This window comes from Myotis nattereri (genome assembly GCF_964212035.1).
Source record: "Myotis nattereri genome assembly, chromosome: 10".
NCBI lineage: Eukaryota > Metazoa > Chordata > Mammalia > Chiroptera > Vespertilionidae > Myotis > Myotis nattereri.
The window spans coordinates 76269670-76290988 of NC_138085.1; the positions used below are offsets into that span (position 1 = coordinate 76269670).

The 21319-nt window shown below is 45.9% G+C and overlaps 1 protein-coding gene across 1 annotated transcript in view; it reads left to right on the top strand.

The window, feature by feature from the left end:
• Positions 1 to 14038: 14038 nt before the first annotated feature.
• Positions 14039 to 21319, top strand: part of APOB (apolipoprotein B) — a gene marked incomplete at both ends in the record, with an annotated part of 36740 nt that continues 29459 nt past the window's right edge. Inside the window, 6 exons of the mRNA XM_081100512.1 lie at positions 14039 to 14105; positions 14484 to 14522; positions 15582 to 15697; positions 17074 to 17219; positions 19277 to 19430; positions 20250 to 20405. Coding sequence (XP_080956638.1) covers positions 14039 to 14105; positions 14484 to 14522; positions 15582 to 15697; positions 17074 to 17219; positions 19277 to 19430; positions 20250 to 20405 — 678 coding nt within the window. The remainder of the gene's footprint in view (positions 14106 to 14483; positions 14523 to 15581; positions 15698 to 17073; positions 17220 to 19276; positions 19431 to 20249; positions 20406 to 21319) is intronic.

Sequence of the window (21319 nt, forward strand, 5' to 3'; positions counted from 1 at the left end):
CCTAGCAGGAGGAGTGGCAGTCCAGCCCTGCAGAAGTAGCAGGGGGAGGCTGCGACCCTGGGCCCTGGGCCAGACTGCAGGCACCATGCCCACTCAGGAGCCGCAGTGGCGCCAGCCCCGCCCTGCAGCATCCACGGCTGCCAGTGCCTACTGTCACGGCTGCCGAAGGACCCTCCGCAGGCTGTGGTCTGAGTCTCCCTCTTTGAGGTGATCCATCGCAGGGCTCTGCCTGCCTACCTGATCACCCCTAACTCCTCGCCTGCCTACCTGATCACCCCTAACCACTTGCTAGGGGGGCCATCTGCCTACCTGATCACCCCTAACCTTTCACCTGCTTACTTGATCACCCCTAACCACTCATCTGCCTGCCTGATTGCCCCTAACTGCTTGCTGGGGGGTGGGGCCAGCCCAGCAAGGGGCCGTGGTGGTTCTGGTTTCTGGTGGTTCTGGTCGTTTTGCCCCTGGGCTTTTATTATATAGGATGTGAAGGAAGAGGTAGACTAGTATAGACAACCTTAACAGAGGAAGTGGAGATTAGGGCTTAGGTTTGGTGACTAGAGCAAGAGTGAGGGGGAGAGAAGTGACAGGAGAGACTGGGAGATGAAGAAAGTCACACACACAATTCTGGAAGAACTTTAGGAAGGGAAGAATTTACAGGGGTGAAGAAGAACAGCTGCTCCTGCCCGAAAGACAGGGATCCACTCATCAGTGGGATGGGTGGAAGCTGCTGAAGCTATCTGAGTCTCCCACCGCTCCACCTCCCTCCTCTTGGGGAGGGTCTAGCTCTAGCTGCTCTGAGCATTAAGGGAGAAATAGCTTATCTGCCCTCTGACAAGGAGACACAGCTCTGTTGTTAATGAAGTGAGAACCAAGTAATTCTCTGGGCAATTCAGGCATCCATCACCATTTTCAACTAACATGCTCAGGTAAAAAGGGTCTAAGAGTCAAGAAGAACAGATGAATCTGAATTAATTGCCTCAATTTACCATTTTATATTGGACTTGTCCAAATTAAGTCACATAAATGGCCTTTAGCCGTGCGTGTGGGTCAGCAGTGATGGAGAATGCTGCTGGCCAGTGTTCTGCCAAGGACTCTAGTCCCAAGACCTGGTCCGGAATGAGGGGACAGACATCATTTCACACTGACTCACTCTAGGAGGTACTTTCTGGGGGTGAGGCAGTGTGTCAATCCAGTAGGATTACCCACGCCAAGATCGCGATGTGCAGGATAAGAGTGGAAAAAGAACGGAGGTGCCTGAGCCAGCTTGTTTACCTACTTGAAGAAGATGCAGGCAGGCATTTGGAAGGGGAAAATAACAATACACAGCATCGATGTTAAGACCTCATCCAAAGAGCAGCAAGCACAGGTGTCGGCACATCTGTGCTTTCTCCCTAATCACATCTCCTCAGAAATCTGGATGTTATGAAAGGCAATGCTTAGCAAATGCCACTTAGCCACCAACCCCTCCTCTGGCAGCAGTATTTCTATGGTATTTTCATCTTGTCTCTCTTAGTATCCTCTCTGAGAGCCAGCTCAGGCTCAGAACCCCCATGCCTTTTTTTTCCTAAAAAAGCAAGATTCAGAGAGATCTGGGTTTCCTAATGCTCTCGTTGAGATTCCGGTGGGTGGAGTATAAGCCACAGAATGGCTGAGCTTGAGCTCCACCTCAGTTAGTTATTATGCCAGGTGATCCTGAAAGCCATTTAACTCCAGGGAGCCTCAGTGTCTCACCTGTGATATATACCATAAACTCACAGTATTATTAAAAGGATTAAAAGAAATAATGAATACCAAAGCCCCACCAAACCTTACAACAGTGTGCGATGGCAGCTCTTGTTAGTAGAACACTGACTTATTTCCCCAGGTAGAGGGCAACTGGTGTGTGGATGCTCAGAGTCACTGAAATGTAACCTGATGGGGTTTATTTGATCCTCTTACACATCCATCCTCATCTCTTCTAGCTGCCTGTACTTGCATAATGAAGACAGTAGAATTGGGTGAGTTATGCAGAATGCAGCCTGGCTTCCTTATTTGCAGGAACTGGGGTTAAAATATCTATTTTGTAGGTTTTGTCTTTTGAATAGTCAAGGAGATCATCTATGAAATTTAGTTATCACAATGATTGGTAAATTTTTGGTGCTTAATAAATACTGGGTTTTTAATAAATATTTGTAAAGACATGACTGCACAGAGGGATGACTGCTCACCCCCCCCCCCCAGCACCTGGCTCACAGTTACCATGTGAAGTGTGAAGGCCCCATCTCATTTTTTTTTTTGGTTTAACTGTTTTATTCCCCACCCTGACTCCCCATCACTACTCCCAACTCCTGTTCTCTACTTCACCCCAAAGCAACCAACCATTCTAAGGTGTTTGATGTCGCTTTATTTGTTTAATGATTCCTAGTTTTGTATATATTTTCTTGTAAACCCTATTGAGCTGTTTGGGGTGCAGGAGAGCTTCGTGTCTCAACCACTGCATACTCTCCAAAGGAAAAAAGAATGGTCATCAGAGGATGATGCACTCCAAAAGCAGACCCAGAGACCGAGAACCTCCCTTTTTCTCCCCTGAAAGGACAAGGGCTCGGGGCCTGGCCCCTCAGTGACTGTGAATGGAAGACTCCTTTCAGAATCTTCCAGACTACTCTTGGCCCCATGAGGCTGGTCACTGGTTGGAAAGCACCCGGGAGGCACAATACCCTGATAAGGGACTGACGCTGCTCATTGAGCAAGAAGACTGATGTCATCCTCACATGGGAAGAGGTCACGCCCTGTTAGCAGGGAGGCGGAAGAGGTTACTCGGGGCTATTTGCAGGCTCATGGAACCTGGAAATGTCTAATAACAAGGCTCAAAAAGGAATCTTCCAGTCACAAAAATTAATAGAGTGTAGACATAAACATAAGTCCTAAAACTATAAACCTCCTAGAAGAAAATATAGGAATAAATGTTCTTGACCTTGTTTTAGGCAATGCTGCTTAGATATGACACCAAAAGAACAAGTAACGAAAGAAAAAATAGGTAAAGTCAACTTCATCAAGATTAAAAACTTCTGTACTTCAAAGAACACCATCAAGAAACTGAAAAGAGCCGGGCTAGTGTGGCTCAGTGGTTGAGTGTCAACCCATGAACCAGGAGGTCACAGTTCGAGGGGGCATGTACAGGAGGCAGCTGATCAATGATTCTCTCTCGTCATTGATGTTTCTATCTCTCCCTCTCCCTTCTCTCTGAAATCAATAAAAAATATTTTAAGTGAAAAGAAACACACAGAATGAAAGAAAAAATTGAAAATTATATGTCGGATAAGAGACATATGTAGAATATATAAGGAACACTTACAACTTAATAAAAAGTGAAAACAACTCAATTAAAAAGTTCAAACTCAAAGGATTTGAATAGACATTTCTCCAAAAGAGATATACAAATTGCCAATAAGAACACAAAAAGATGCCCAACATCATTAGCCATCATAGGAACGCCAACCAAACCACAATGAGATATCACTTCACACCCACTAGGATGACTATAATGAAAAAGACAGATAATAACAAGTGTTGGCAAGGATCTGGAGAGATTGGAACCTTTAAACACTGGTGGTGAGAATGTAAAATGGTCACTTTGGAAAACAGTCTGGAAGTTGCTCAAATAATTATACATAGAACTACCATATTACCCAACAATTTCACTCTTAGGCATATCACTAAGAGAAATGAAAACACATGCCTATGCAAAAAAAAACTGTACGCAAATGTTCACAACAGCACCATTCAAAATAGCCATTAAATGGAAACAACACAAATACCATCATTTATGAATAGATTAAACTGTGGTATATCTATTTCATGGAATATTGGTCGGCATTAAAGAGGAATGAAATGCTACAACATGGATGACCCAGGAAAACATCATGCTAAGTGCAAAAAAAAATCACAAAAGGCCACACACTGTGTGATCCCATTTGCGAGAAGGTCTAGCATAGGCAACTCTATAGAGACAGAGTGTAGATCCGTGCTTTGATTTGGGGGAATGAGGGCGTTTGGGAAGTTATGTCTAATTGGTACAAGATTTCTTTTTGAGGTGATAAAAATGTTACAAAATTAATTATGGTAATTGTTGTAGAATCCTGTGAATATACTAAAAACCATTAAATTTTACACTTTAAAGGGGTGTATTTTATGATTCTAATTTTATCTCAATAAAACTGTTTTTAAAAGAAGTCCCTTTCCAGGGTTGACCACAGAACAACTGAAGGTGGCATTATTTTTTTAATGACTTTATTAAAAGCTAAATGTTGCCATTAAAAAAAGAAAGAGAAGTAAAATTGTCCCTATTCGCAGATGACATGATACTGTACATAGAAAACCCTAAAGACTCCATCAAACAATTATTAGGATTAATAAATGAATTTGGCAATGTAGCAGTATACAAAATTAATGCCAAGAAATCAATGGCCTTTTTATACACCAAAAATGAACTTACAGAGAGACTAAAAAAACAATCCCATTTACCATTGCACAAAAAAAAAATTAAGATACCTAGGAATAAACTTAACTAAGGAGGTAAAAGACCTATATGCTGAAAACTACAGGACATTGAAAAAAGAGATAGAGGAAGACATAAACAGATGGAAGAACATACCATGTTTATGGATTGGTAGAATCAACATCATTAAAATGTCCATAATACCCAAAGCAATCTATAAATTCAATGCACTCCCCATTAAAATACCAATGGCATATTTCACAGACCTAGAACGAACTCTCCAAAAATTCATCTGGAATAAAAAAGACCCTGAATACTTGCAGCGATCCTGAGAAAGAAGAACGAAGTAGGAGGGATCTCAATACCAGATATCAAGCTGTATTACAGAGCCACTGTTCTCAAAACTGCCTGGTACTGGCACAAGGACAGACATATAGATCAATGGAATAGAATAGAGAACCCTGAAATTGACCCGAACCAATATGCTCAATTGATATTTGACAAAGGAGGCAAGAACATACAATGGAGTCAAGACAGTCTCTTTAATAAATGGTGTTGGGAAAATTGGACAGATACATGCAAAATAATGAAACTAGACCACCAACTTACACCACACACAAAAATAAACTCAAAATGAATAAAGGACTTAAATGTTAGACAGGAAACCATAAAAATACTAGAGAAATGCAAAGGCAACAAAATCTCAGACATATGCCAAAGCAATTTCTTCACCGATACAGCTCCTAGGGCATTGGAAACTAAAGAGAAAATAAACAAATGGGACTACATCAAAATAAAAAGCTTTTGTACAGCAAAAGAAACCATCAACAAAACAACAAGAACCCTCACTGCATGGGAGAACATATTTGCCAGTGTTATCACTGATAAGGGTTTAATCTCCAACATTTATAGGGAACTCTTACAACTTAACAAAATGAAGATAAACAATCCAATCAAAAAATGGGCAGAGGACCTAAATAGATACTTTTCAAAAGAGGACATTCAGAAAGCCAAGAGACATATGAAAACATGCTCAAAGTCACTAATCATCCGAGAGATGCAAATCAAAACAACAATGAAGTACCACCTCACATCTGTCAGAATGGCTATTATCAACAAATCAACAAACGACAAGTGCTGGAGAGGATGTGAAGAAAAAGGAACCCTCCTGCACTGCTAGTGGGAATGCAGACTGGTGCAGCCACTATGGAAGACAGTATGGAGTTTCCTCAAAAAGTTAAAAATGGAACTCCCATTTGACCCAGTGATCCCACTTCTAGGAATATATCCCAAGAAACCAGAAACACCAATCAGAAAGGATATATGCATCCCTATGTTCATAATTTATCATAGCTAAGATTTGGAAACAGTCTAAATGCTCATTAGCAGATGAGTGGATTAAAAGACTGTGGTACATCTACACAATGGAATACTAGGCTGCTGTAAAAAAGAAGGAATTCTTACCATTTGCCACAGCATGGATGGAACTGGAGAGCATTATGCTAAGTGAAATAAGCCAGTCAGAGAAGGATAAATACCACATGGTCTCACTCATTTGTGGAATACAATGAACAACATAAACTGATCAACAAGGACAGATCCAGAGACAGAGAGGCATTGATTGGACTGTCGGGCCTTGGAGGGAAGGTAGGGAAGGGTGGGGGTAAAGGGGAGAGATCAACAAAAGGACTTATATGCAAGCATATAGGCCTATCCAATGGACACGGACAACAGGGGGTGAGGGCATGAGCGGGGGGATAGGGGTAACGTGGGGATAAGGACACATGTAATATCTTAATCAATAGAAAAATATATATTAAAAAAAGAAAGAGGTGCATGATTTTTGTCCAGTCTCTTCCCGCATCCCCCACACCCCTTTCCCCCCCAAGAAGTCAGTTCACTCCCTTTCTATGCCCCTGATTCTATTATAATCACCAGTTCATTCTGTTCATCAGATTATTCACTTGACTTTCAGATTCACTTGTTGATAGATGTGTATTTGTTGTTCAAAATTTGTATCTTTACCTTTTTCTTCTTCTTCCTCTTCTTAAAGGATACCTTTCAGCATTTCATATAATACTGGTTTGGTGGTGATGAACTCCTTTAGCTTTTTCTTATCTGCGAAGCTCTTTATCTGGCCTTCAATTCTGAATGTTAGCTTTGCTGGATAAAGTAATCTTGGTTGTAGGTTCTTGGCATTCATCACTTGGACAAAAATCGTGCACCTATGGATGAGGACAGTGGGTGGGGAGTGAGGGAGGAGGGTGGGGTGGGAACTGGGTGGAGGGGAGTTATGGGGGTAAAAAAGAGGAACAAATGTAATAATCTGAACAATAAAGATTTAATAAAAAAAAAAAAAGAGAGAGAGAGAGAGAAGGAACCCCTGAAACTAATTGGTACATGTTTCTACCCCCGCTTCTGATTTAGTAACCAAAGCCAACTGGGTTCTGAGGGTGGCCTGACTCCTTCCTCCTCCCCATGCTAATAACTTCTATTCCAAAGTAGATACCTTTCCCTGTGACCTGGATCGGGGACAGAAATAGAAGGAACCTGAGATATGACCTCAAAGCATTGCTATCTATATACAAGACCTATCTGGCCATCTATAGATTTGCAGGGAAGAGAAGTTTCCCTTTTAGGGACTCTTAATTTCTATGCTCACTAGAGCATTACCTAATTTTACTAAATTCTACCAGTTAGGCAGCCTGCTAATGGGTGGCCAGGTACTCTCAGATTGATGGAACCCTTATATTGGGAGATGAGTTGGATTCAATGACCTTAATGGCCCTTTGAGGCCCTAAGTATCTGTGATTCTATATAACCAGTTACATAGCAATATTTATTCTGAATACAAACCCACAAAAAAATCAATTAAGTTTATCACTTTTAATGACTAATCAATTACAAGGAGAAAAAGTATCAAAGATTCATCATCTTCAGAAAGCAATCTCCAAGGAATTTTATGTCGTCAACGTAGATTTAGTGCAATTAAAGTAGAATGAATATTCTAGATTATAAACTAGAAGACCCAAGTTCTTGCCCTACCTCCATTTATTTTCATGGGGGGAAAAACCCACAGGCTGTCAAGACCTCCATTTATCTGTGAAATGAGAATATCTAGAGTCAGTCTCTCTGGTCCTCTCCATGTCTGACACTTTCCTCCTCCATTTCCCTTCATAGCTCTGGACCAAGAGAGTCGGCCCAATACCCATGGCCTTCTATACAATCTAGAGTCTTCATGTCATATGTGCTAAATTTTATGAATACATAAGATGCAGTTTATACAGAAACTCATAATTAAACAAAGACGGAATTAGCCAGAAAGTCCTGTCCACCGCCCAGGCACAGTGAAGTATGATCTTTCCCAGTCCTCATCCGACTTTTCTTCACCTTCTCCATGTCCACAGACTCAGCTGGCTGGCTGGGTTACAGACTGTCAGACATGTCTAACATAGTCTCAGCTTCCCGCCATTGCTCTTCCGTGGTGCCGCCCAACTCAATTACGCAAATCCTGCCCATCAACCAAGATCCTGCTCACATTTCACCTCCTCCAGAGCCCCTAGGAGCACCTTAGACCAATGCCATCTAGCTGTGTAGACCCCACCTTGGGCGCGTTATGGGCACTCATTCCTAGCTGAGATGTGTATTCATGCCCCTTTACTTTTCTATAAGCTCTCAGAGGACAGAAGGCTCAGGGGCTCCCTAGATCCTTAAAGAGAATCAGTGGTCCTGGGAATGGCGAGGCTTGTTTATCCAGCCAGCCAGCCATTTATCATGAGCACTGGTCTCAGCCTTTTGAGGGTAGTTCTTTCTGGTTCTTAGTCCTATGAGAATATAAAGAAAACTAAAACAAAACAAAACAAAACAAAACACAAATGGGTAAAGAGTAATTGACCGCCCTGGCCAGTGTGCTCAGTGGTTAGAGTGTTCTATTTCTCAGGCAGTGTGTCTTTGTAGAGGTGGGTCACCTCCTGGAAAACCCATCCTGCTAATGGTTCTGAATTCTCAGCCCCTAACTGCCCGGAGACTTGAACCCCATATAATTTATGCCTTTTAAAAAATTACCACATCCTCATAGAACAGTGGTTGGCAAACTCATTAGTCAACAGAGCCAAATAGCAATAGTACAACGATTGAAATTTCTTTTGAGAGCCAAATTTTTTAAACTTAAACTATATAGGTAGGTACATTGTTATTAACTTAATTAGGGTACTCCTAAACTGGCCTTTGCTAAAAATGTCCTCAGTCTGATTGAGGTACATTCACTGAGGTCAACCCCTTCCAACTCTCCCATCCACCCTCGTCTTGTATACCTGTTTCATCTACCTCCTTTCGTTCATCCTCTCTATATGTCCAAACCATCTCAATATACCTTTCTCAATCCTCGACACTACATCTTCTTTCACTACATAATGCTCCCTAAAATTAACTTAATAAACTTTACTTAAAGTTTTAAGTCAACTTCGCACTGTACGTGCGCACCCATGCATGGTATTTTGTGGAAGAGCCACGCTCAAGGGGCCAAAGAGCCGTGTATAGGTCACAAGCCGCAGTTTGCCGACCACTGTCATAGAATCAAAGTAATCAGAGCTACAATGGGCCTAAGAGGTCATCGAGTCCTATCCACTCATCACACAGACGGAACCAACACTCAGAGTCTTAGAGACTGTCCCATGATCCTAGCTTATAGATGCTGCCCCTTCTCATACTGATTCAAAGTTACCATACATACGCCGAAACCGGTTTGGCTCAGTGGATAGAGCGTTGGCCTGCGGATTGAAAGGTCCCAGGTTCGATTCCGGTCAAGGGTATGTGCCTGGGTTGCGGGCACATCCCCAGTGGGAGATGTGCAGGAGGCAGCTGATCGATGTTTCTCTCTCATCGATGTTTCTAACTCTCTCTCTCCCTTCCTCTCTGTAAAAAATCAATAAAATATATATATATATCGAAGTTACCATACATTCTACATTAAGCTATACACATATAAAGCAAACCTATCTCACAAGGACCATCCCACATTATAATCACAGTGTTTACTCCCTAGCTACTATGTGCCCAGCCTGAAAGAGCTGTTGGTGAGGGAGAGGGGAGAGGGATACAAAGGTGAAAACTTCACACCATTCTTGCCCTCTAAGCTTCTCTCTCTGGTTTCAAAGGTAATATGTAAACAGGTGAAAAACTAAGTCTTACTACTAGAGAAAAATATCTGTTCAGGGCAACAATAGACAGTTTGTACGAGGGCCCTCTATAGAAACTGATAGGAGATCAGGGTCAGAAGCCAGGAGGTCTAACTGGGCTGGATTAGGGAAAGGCTCCTCGCAGTAGGTGGGGCTGGATGGATGAGCTCTGCATCGTCAAGGAAGTGATACTGCATCGCACAGGAGTGCACATGGACAGTGTGGACTTCGGGCCTCTTTTCCCCAGAAGGAACTGCTGCTCAGCATTCTGACCTTGGCTCTTGGATAGCAGAACGACAGAGTAGGAAGGTCTCTTTTCCCCTCCTCACAGCAAGTTCATTATGCATTGGTGATGTCTCCATTTGGTTGACACTGGCCCATTCCACCATCTCCCACCTGTGCCATTCACATGAATGCCCTATTTTTTCTTGACAGTTCTCATTTGTGTGTGTGTGTGTGTGTGTGTGTGTGAAAGAGAGAGAGAGAGAGAGAGAGAGAGAGAGAGAGATGTACAGACCACACTGGGCATAGTCCCATCTATAATTCTTGAAGTTGATGAGATTTCCAGCTTCTGGGCATCATTTGCAATTATAATGCCATCATAGGCAGAAAGGAGATAGACTAATTAATCATTGTCAATACTCGTCCCTATTTGCCAAATGAGCTTTCCGAGTAGCATAGCTGGAGGTTCTTTGTATCAAATCAGATACCCTTGTTTCATTTAGCATCATGGTCATTGTACGTAAGTATCCTGGTAGCAATGGGGTATATGAAGGGCATCGATTCATTGATTTGTATTCACCAAATAATGTACTGAACGCTTATTTCAGTATGAGAACAACACTGAACTCAGAAATTGGGCTTCTGAGGGGCCTTTCATAGCATCCACTGTTTCCTAGACTTGGCCAGGACCCTTCTGGTCACCTTCAGATAAACAGAATGCATAGTCTCCCTCCCAGAAGCCATCACTGGTCTACTCCGCATTATCTAATTCCTTGAAATTCTGCCGGCCAGGCTGCTTTCTAATGGGTACCCATAGCTCTGTGATCACTCAGACTGATGGTTCACCCCATGGGACTTTGCATTCATGAGCTGATAAGCCATAGCCACTCACTGAGATTAGCTTTGTGACAGCGGAGTGTGTCTCTGCTGGAGTCACTAATCTGTCTGCTGGAGCAAGGCCTCCTTTCCCCACAAGAGAACAGTGATTTCAAATACCCAGAAATGTTAGGAAGCAGCAGAGACAAATGGTGTCTCAAGCACACCAGCAGCCGCAGTGTTCGTGGCCCTCCTGAATGCCTGATTTTGCTTCTGAGCCCTTTCTTCAGCACTGATTTCCTATGTTTGTCCTATTAGCCTGTGTTCATATAAGTTGTGGTTAGCTAGCTCCAATTGGTACCCTTAACATGCACTTCCTCTCTAACACACACATAATAAGTGGTAGCTGTTACCATTTATTGAGGATCTTTTATTTGCCAGGCATCCTGCTATCAATGCAACTCTTTACATAGTTGTTTCATTTAAAATATGTATTTTATTGATTTTTTTTACAGAGAGGAAGGGAGAGGGATAGAGAGTTAGAAACATCAATGAGAGAGGAACATCGATCAGCTGCCTCCTGCACACCTCCTACTGGGGATGTGCTTGCAACCAAGGTACACGCCCTTGGTTGGAATCGAACCTGGGACCTTTCAGTCCGCAGACCGACACTCTAGCCACTGAGCCAAACCGGTTAGGGCTAGTTGTTTCATTTAATTCTCAGAAGTTCCTACGGGAAAGGGAGATCGTTTTAATTCCGTTTTAGGGATGATGAAAAAGAGACCCAGGCTGGTGAAGTCACTTGCCCAAGATTTCAGACCTCACAAGAAACCCAGCTCGGATTCAACTCCAGGTCTTCTTGACACTGGTTTCCTTTGCATAAAGCTGACCTCTACGAACTAGTATTTTCTCTGTTCAATGAGTAACTTATACTGGAAGATTTTCTGACTCTTCGGTCTATGTGAGGTCTCTCTGAAAAGTGGTCTATAGTCTTGAAACTTAAAACATTTTTAGGAGAGGGAATTGAGAAATGTTCTACTTACTAGTAAAGGGAAAGGATGAAGGGTGGTATCTGTGGTCCCAAATAAAACTATATTTCAAATCGCTTTTGAAAAAGGATCTAGGTGGATTTTGTAATTTAAGAAAAAATCTGTGCACTAAACCTTACCGTATTTTTGTGAGTCTGCTCAAGTTCAGCTCAACAATTCAACATGTGCTGTGGTGCTGGTGTACTTGAGAAACGGGCACGGAGGCCCAGGACAGGGTGACTTCCAGAGGAAATCAGAGAACGCAAGAGATCACCCCAGTCCCAGGCTTTCTCCTGTAGAGATGATGACAGTCAACTCAGGGACAGCCAAACATCCCACAGGTTTTCCCTGCACCCAAGTTATCAGATTCATTTTTGAGTCCCAGATCATAGAAATCACGTTTGTCTGCTGACGCTGACTCTAGGACAGTGACTCCATCTGTTATCAAGAGAGGAAGCCTGGATTTGTGCTGGTGAATTGGAGTTAGCCATCTCTATCTGGTTTCTTTGTGACTCACCCATTCTCCTTAAAGAGACCATTTCCTAAAATACAGCAACTCCTTCTGTGGCAAGTCAGCCCACTTAAAACAGGTGTGTGTTTTTTTAATGCTCAGAGAATACACCTGAAACTAATACAAAATAAGTAAAATGTTATTTAAAAAAGTTTTAATGCTCAGAGAAATGGCATCTTTGAGTGATGAGTTTCTCCAGCAACTTCACAGTTCAGTGGCGTAGGCTTGGCCAGCCTTGGGTTGAGACCTTTTCAATATCCCCGTTTTACAATATGAATATACCATGGATGCAAAGCAACTGATCATTGAAGGGAATGTAGCTGCCCACGGGGGTTTGTGTTAAACACAACAATACTGTACATGAAAGAGAAGTGTGGAGCCCCGAGGCCGGGAACAAGGCCCACATCGCAGTCTTTTACACTGTTACTGTTGGAGAATATGACCCTTCTGGAATCACCGGTCCCGCCACCAGAAGATTTTTAAATCTTCACAATTATTGGTTACATCTGGATATGGCACAGAAACAACGAATTTTAGCAAGTAGTGATTCTGTGATAGGTGTTTTGGGTACTCCTTAGTCCACACTCTCTCTTCATGGCCCTCCACGCCCACTCTGCCAGCAGGCATACCCGCACCATTCTGCCCTGCTCACGGCCTACCTCCATGGCTCACCAGCAGTTTCCTGTTTACCCATCTTGTCTCCCCAACCAGATTGGAGGTGCCTTGAGGACAGGGCCAGTCCTAAGCCATCTGCACTGAGCCTGATTCTCCACAGCCTGGGAGAGGAGGGGCGCCTTGGGAAGTCTCCTGTGGGAAATGTCCTGTGGAGAAGGTTCCCAGATGTTTGGGAGGAACATGGCATGTCCAGTCCACTACTCTGCTTCTCCTTTCCGGCCTCCCCATCTCTGGAGGAAACCCAGGCTCCTCCCCTCAATTTGCCCAGAAGACTCTGCCCAAAGGGTGGGCTTTGGGGGGTGGGGGGGAAGGGGGTGGGGAGACCCCCACTTCATGAGGGGTTCTGGAAGATTTGGACACCTGGCTCCTGCTGTGACTATGACTTCCTTGCCCCTTGGGGTGACTTCAGGTCCCTCAGGGTAACTTCGGGTCAGTTACTCACCAGACCTCCCTCCTTCCCTTTTCTCTCTGCTTCCTTCCCATGATATGAATCCTGAGCAGATAACCACAGCCACGGGTACCTATCAGGATTAGGGGTGCCCCATCAACCCAAGTGGGAAAGAATGGAGAGGGAAATGTCTCCACCAAGACACTGTGAAGGGCTGGCTCCCCAAAGGGCTACAAAGTGGGACTAGGGAGCTGGGGTGGGTTGGCCCCAGTGCCTGGTCATCTGAAGGCCCTGCTGGGCCAGGCAGGCTTCTCAGATGCCAGCCCACTGTCCCCATGGCCTCACCCTCTGAGACCCCCCCGGGGGAGAGGACCAGCCAGGCCAGAGGAAAGGCCGGTGTGGCTCTGGCTGGGTCCCAGCTGAGCCCCCTCGCCGAAGGCCCCTCCTCAGGTTCTGAGAGGAGCCCTGGAAAAGCAAACAGGCCTGGAGGCTGCCCTTTGGACCTTTTGTAGTTCACTGGGCGTTCCGAAAGCTGGGCGGGCGGCCTCATATAAATAGGGTGCCGACTCGGGGTGTGCATTCTCACCTGGGTGCGGAGACCTGCCTGCGTGTACCCCTCCCGGAGCGCCTTCTCACCTCTGTGCAGAGTTCTGTCTGTGTGAACCCCTGTGCGTGGAACCAGCGAGCGTCCTGAGGCCAGGCCCAGCCTGCGAGGTGCAGGGAGGTAGCAGGCCGAGGTCGGCCATGGGCCCATCAGGCCCCGCGCTGCTGGCGCTGCTGCTGCTGATGATCACAGCAGGTGCCCGAGCAGGTGAGTGCAGCGGCCCCCAGCCCGCCCGCCCCGCTGGGGTACAGCATCCAGGGTGTCCAAGAACCAGCCAGAGGGGCAAAAAGCCAGTGGCAGGAGAGGTGACTCAGACCTGCTGGGCAGCTGAGACCTGGGTCAGATGGAGGGCAGTCACGTCCAGAGCCAAGGGGCTGGGGGGCCAGGGCCTGGTGGGTGGCTCCCAGCCTCAGGATGGGGGGAGGCCTGGGGGCAGGGGACGGAGGGGCTGGGGAGCCGGTTCTCCAGAACCTGCTTCCTCCTAAAAGAGAAAGGCGCTGTGGGTGCAGAGGTCCTCCCTATAAGACCCCAGGGCCCATCGGAAGACAGGAAAAACCCACAGTTGTCCTTCTCCATTTCTTACAGAAGACGAAGTGCTGGAAAATGTCAACCCGAGCTGTTCAAGTAAGGCATTTCCCCACTGGGCAGGGAAGGGCACCCCCAAACCCCCACCCACCCACCTGCACATCACGATGCTGTGATGCTGGGACTAATGTGCACTGCACTGAGCCCAAGGAGCCATTTCTTTGGCCTCTGCCCACCCCCACGGGGTCTCAACTCCCTTCTACCTGACCTTCTGTCTATCCGTGGCCGGGGGTAGGGCGGGGGTAGGAATGTCATTCTGTTGGCCCCTGGACATTTTGAGACATCACCATCCTGTTTGTCAGTGGCTAATCATTGATTCCAAGCACATGACTGTGAAAAAATGCTGACTTTAACCTTTGTGCGGAGACCCAGACACCCACCCCTTTGTATTTACCTGACCCCTAAGGGTCAAGGGAGCTGGCCTTGCAGTGGTACCCCGTGTTCTTCCGAGAGCAGAAGGGTGGCCTCTGACGGGGAAGCACTGCCATCTGGTGGGACTCTGCCATCACTGCAGCCTGGTGCCTGTCTCAATGTCCTTTTTCTCAAATTGTTCAGAAAATTCCTCTCAAGCACAATGGCAACATTCTGATGTTTCTCCAGTCAGCCAGATACCCCTAATGCTTAAGGAGCTTCGCCCCAGGTGTTGAGGAGCACCGAGAAAGAGCCACAGGAGTGTGCTAGCTCCCAGCTGACCAGGCTTTGGCGATGTCTGCTTTATGTTGTCCTCTTAATTTTCCAGTCTCTCCTTTAGATTTTCTGAGCCCCACCACTTGAAAATCACCTCCTTGTATTTCAAATGACATATTCAAGGAAATCTAGCTAATTGAAACGTTAGCCCCAGCAAAACATCGTAGAGACATTAAATCTATAAAGGAAAATTCAGCATAATACAAAGTCAATTAAAAATAATTTGAAAAATAAAATTTAAAAAAAGAACAAACAAGCAGAAATCAACCATTTAACCTTTAATATAAATAAAAATAATTTGAGTTTAATTACCTTTTTTTAAAATTATCTATGCCCCTGCCCCTCCCTGCCCAGAACTGACACTTAGGCGTTATTTCTGCTACATGGCTGACTGATCTCTCCTCATTTTAGAAGGTACAACTCGATTCAAGCACCTCAGGAAATACGTATACAACTATGAAGCCGAGAGTTCCAGTGGAGCCCCCGCGTCTACAGACTCGAGGAGTGTCACCAAGATCAACTGCAAGGTAGGAGGGGGGACACTGGAGGACCCGGAGGCCACGGCTGAGCAAACCCAGCTCACGCCAAGACGTTTGTGATCCCAAAGGGCTGGGAGCTGGCCCTCAGTGTGAAAGCCACTTTGCTGAGTTGTCTGCCACACACACACACACACACACACACACACACAAATTGCCAACCGGAGTTATTTTCCCATCAGTTTCTAAGATGTCATTGTAATTTAACATGATGAGGGAAGTCTGGTGGGTGAGCAAGGGGAGTGGGCATCTCAGGAGAACATTCTGAAAGGCCATGTTTATCATCTCAGTCAAATAGCATCTTTTACTAAAAACCAATGGGAAAGAAGAAAAATGGAAGCATGCAGTTTGTTCTCAAGTCTGACTTTTCTTATTGAGGCTGGGCGCACTCCTGTGTGTTCATATGGAACAAAGCTAAGAGCCACAATGGGGGTTCGCGTGGGGAAACCAGGCCAGGGAGCTGCCCTTGTCTTTCTAAGGCCCCTTTGTCTGTGTGGTCAAATAAGGTAGCCATTAGCCAAAGTGGCTATTTCAATGGAATAAAAGTAAGACTTCTGTTTCTTAGTCCCACCAGCCACATTTCAATGGCCTGAGAGCCACACCCAGCTGGTGGCTCCCATGGTAGATAGTGCAAATAGGGATCCCTTCCATCATATGGCAAGTTTTTGAACAGTTCTGGGTGACAAGTAGGGAGCTGTTTAAACGCCAGCCACATGTGAAGGCTTGAATGGTTCCTAAGAGATATAAACGGGTTTGATTTTTCTGATTTTTTTTTTTTTTTGGTGTGTGCGACTTTAAGGACACCTTTGCTATTAAAACTAATGGTAGCCCTCCTCCCACTCCCAGGCTACATGTCTTCTGAGCAGTCATAACTCTTCATAACTGAAGTGAGCACATCTAGAACCAGTGAAAGACATCCTCCTTGACATGCATGAGGGCAAGCTTAAGAGACAGAACAAAACATCAAAAATAGGGCCTGGCCAGTATGGCTTAGTGGTTGAGTGTCAGCCTATGAACCAGGAGGTCACAGTTCAATCCACGGTCAGGGCACATGCCCGGGCTGCAGGTTCTACCTTCTGTAGCGGACATGTAGGAGGCAGCCGATCAATGATTCTCTCTCATCACTGATGTTTCAATCCCTCTCTCTCTCTCCCCCTTCCCCTCTGAAATGAATAAAAATCTATTTTTAAAAGTAGGACTATGTCTAGGTTGATTCAGGAGGGCTACTGAGGCCTGTTAAGGACACCTGTGGTGTCGGGGGGCAGATGCCGTGTCTGACGGGAGGGAGGAAGCCCTGGGCCGCGGGGGTGGGGAAGCTCACATTCTTGTCGGAGGGTCTCCATGTGCTGCTCCTCTCTGTCTTCTAGGTCGAGCTGGAGGTCCCCCAACTCTGCAGCTTCATCCTGAAGACAAGCCAGTGCGCCCTGAAAGAAGTGTATGGCTTCAGCCCCGAGGGCCAGGCCTTGCTGAAGAAGGCCAAGAGCTCCGAGGAGTTTGCTGCGGCCATGGCCAAGTAAGCAAGCGCGGGCTGTGCATTCCAGCTCCTGAGCTTTCGGTGTTGTGTTGCGAGCTGTGTTGTGAGTGAGGGAGGGTGTGTGTGTGTGTGTGTGTGTGTCCACTGAGGTATGAATATGTGTGTTCACAGTAGGCACATATATGAATGTATTTGTATTCGATATTCACCATGGATCAGGGAATTGCTGAGTGTTCACAACAATCCAAGGGAGGAAAGCATTGTTTACCCTCCCCTAGCGATGGTCCCCTCATTGTTATTTAAATGTGAGTCTAAAAGATCTCATGCTTAAATTCCTTGAGATAATAAAGCTGAGATGGTTTGTTCAAACACAGAAATTCTTGTTTAAGGAGTTAAGTAAGAGTGGGTGGATGGTGGTCTCCAGGGAGGGTCCCAGCAGGACTAGGTGCTGGGGCCTAGCCATGGCAGGGCAGGGGATGTTCAGTCTTCTTATAGACTACAGTGGGAAACTGAGAAGCACATAAGGGGGTCCTGGCCTGGCCTCAGGGAGTCCAGGGGGAGCGCAGGCCTGAGCCTTTGCCAGGACACCCCCACCGGTGTAGTTCTATGGTCCACCACTGGCACCTCTTCTGACTGATCGTGGCCACCTGGTACCAGTTGCTAAATACTTTGAACGTCGCCCCGCCTCATCTTCCAATCACAATTTTTAAATTCCCACGAGTGTGGAAATTCAGGCAGTCACAGATCCGTGGACTCGGTAGCATTGGAAACTCCCTGCCCATCTTTCGGTTGGCAGAGAAGGCCTTGACACTGCTATCTCTCTCATCAATGCACCTTATGTGATCTGAGACTTAGATGTATATGAGGGAGCAGGTACAGTGATGGAAGGGAGTGAGCAGTCATTACGTGTTGGTCCTTACCCTCCTCCAAACTAAAGGGACTCCTGCCCTTGACCACCTCAAGGCTTCGCAAGCCTGCATCACAGTGTCTGGAACTTTCTGAGGGAGCACAGATCTGGGGAGATGTACCTGTACTCCATCTCCTCCTGACTTAACTAGAGCAGGTGTGGCAGGTGCTTTGAAATCCCCAAGAGGAAGTTCCCAAAGGGAAGTCCTTGAGAGTGAAGGCCTCGGACATGGCCTGAGACCATGTCAAAGAGTGAATGTCCAACAAGTGTGTGAAAAGGCGCTCAAATGGCCTAGCGGTCAGGAAATGCAACTGACGTCCTAGGATCTGTATCCCCTTATACTCATAAGATGACAAAACTGTGAAGCAGCTGTAGCACCTGTTGCAGGTGGGTCTGTGAGGAAAAGTATACTTTCGTGCATTGTTGATGGAATGAGAACCATTAGTCAATATCTATTATTAATAAAAATACTATAGCCTTTTGACAGCAGTTTTGCATTGCAGGACTCCAGTCCATGAAAAGAAAAGCAGTATAGTGTGTGAAGATATAGACATAGGGATGTTCATTTCAGTGTTGTTCATGTAGGAAAAAAAATCCAGAAAGGGAGAAAGTCAATGCCATTAAATAGGGGAATGTCTGAATAATAATAATAACAACAACAACAACTCTATATAAGCATAGAATTCAGTGTTTTGCAGTTTTTTAGAATCTGTTACGGCTCTACCAAATGACTCAGAAGGATTTTCGTGGAGAATTGAAGGGAGATCAAAAAAAATGTGCAGAGTGCGATGCCATTTGTACAAAACAAGCACTGAGGAACTCTTTCTGTGTAGATGTTTACACCCGCACATCTATGTAGGACTATCTGAGTGGGGAGGGACAGCAGCAGAGCTATGGGTGGAGCAGAGAGGGGACAGGTGAGCCAGCATTAAAGGAAAAGAAATAAAAGAATGCCAATCACATACACACACTTGTATAACTTTTTTAAAAGGTAGGGATATATTTCTAAAGAAAAGATGTAAAAAGAAAAACAAGTAAAATAAAAAACTTTAAAAGGCTGCAGAGCCACCCAGCTTATGTCCAACAGGCTCCTGCTGGAGAAAGGACACTTCTGTGATATCTCTCTCTCTCGCGCGCGCTCTCTCTCTCTCTCTCTCTCTCTCTCTCTCTCTCTCTCTCTCTCGGACAGGTTCGAGCTCAGGCTGGCCATTCCCGAAGGGAAACAGGTTTTACTTTACCCAGACAAGGAGGAGCCCAAACACATCCTGAACATCAAGAGAGGCATCATTTCCGCCCTCCTGGTTCCCCCGGAAACGGAAGAGGACAAGCAAGTGTTGTTTCTGGTGAGAATTTAGAAAGCTGATAAGAATGGCCCTTTGACCTCATCTCCCCATGTCTGAGCTGGGTCCCACTGTAGACATGAAGTGGAGTGTTGGCTTAGCTACTTACACAGGAGACCCTACATCCGTGTAAAACACCAGTGCCCACGGCTTTCCTGTCCTCTGGGCTCACTGTCAGATCGTCCCGAGCAGATCTAATGTTACAGCAGTTCCTAGGGAGCCCTGGCCACCCTACTCCTTTGTTGGGTTATGTTCTATTCCCACAAGGTGCAACATGGTGAAACCTATGAGTGTTGCAAACACGGGAAAATGATTGAACAGGTTGCCAGCCTCATTTAAGAATTCAAGGTTTCAATCTGAGAGAATTCCATTTCCTTCAGTCCCACGACCATTTTTGAGCCCTTGCTGGGTTCTCGGTTCTAGACTTCATCACTGTTGGAGAACACAAAGCTACATCCTGAGGGGGCCTTCTTGGGGCCTGGGGGGAGAATCAGAACAGTACAACCCAAGGCAGATGGAATCCATGTTGTTAATGAGCAGAAGAGAAAATGTTCTGAGAGCACAGAGCATAAAGTCAGAGTCGGCTGGGTCCCAGGCGGCCAGGCCACTTTGCCTCAGAATCAAAACCCTCTTCCCCGTGTCCTCACCGCACCTCTGGCTGGCCAGGCACCTGCAATGCCCACGCTCTGCCTGGGGGAAGAAGGTCCCTTCAAATCCATGTCGCTCCTACCTTCTCTTCCAGCTCCTTTCCCAGCCCTTTCCAAAGCACCTAAGGATATTTTCCCACGTTGAATATGCCTGTTGTATCTTCTGCTCCCATAGGATACCGTGTATGGAAACTGTTCCAGTGATGTTACCGTGAAAACGAGGAAGGGAAATGTAGCAACAGAAATATCCATCGAAAGAAACCTGGAGAAGTGTGACCACTTCAAGCCTGTTAGCACAGGAGTGAGCCCACTGGCTTTGATCAAAGGCCTAGTAAGTCTCACATCAGCATTGCTGTTCTCACTATCCTCTTTGTTAGCAAACTTCTGGAATGTAGAGCTAGCAGGAATCTCAGAGAAGGACCTGCCCAGCCTCCTCCTCTTATAGACTACAGTGGGAACCTGAGAAGCACATAAGGGAAGGGCTGCCCAAGGCCACATGGCCTGTTATGAGGTGATCCAGCACTAGAATCAGGTTTCTCGCTTCCAATCCAGAACTCTGTCCTTTTTGCTGTCATTCTGTCACTGGCACCAAATCTTCTGCCATCACTTGAGAATAATGACTGGCCATCCCTCAGAAGGCTCCAAGACCCAGGGTAGGCGAGCAAGCCACATCCTGTTCCTTCCTGTGCAAGGGCTGGATGTCTGCAGCTCTAAGCCTCTAGCCTCCAAGAAAGTCCCAACACCTGGGTTCTGCCCTTCTCTCCCCCTAACTCCCATGGAGTGGCATGGCTGAGAGCACACCAGGGTCCTGTCTTTCCATTCCATGTATGACCCTGATCCATGCCTGGCCCCTCTGTCTCCTGCCTGGGACACGCCCTCGGTACTGACCTCTAATTGTCCTTAACAAAGGTCATGTAGCACCACATTACCTGAGCTCACCTAATGCTTATAATTATATCTCCTGGACATGAATCACAGCTTAACTCGGTAAACACAAAGGACTTGAGCAATCACGCCATGCCTGGCGGTGCTTCTGGTCACTGTCCTTGGCCCAGAAAACAGGGAGTCTGGTGACCACAGGGCCATCGCCAAAAAAGGCCAGTGCCCTGGTGTCTGTTGTTTTTCCTAAGCAGTTACTGTGTGCTCAGCCCCACTCTGGGCAGCATGGAGGGAGGGTCAGTGGCAGGTGAATGTGGACCTTGTCCTCAAGGTGTTTTCAGTCTAATGCGGGAATATGGTTCATAC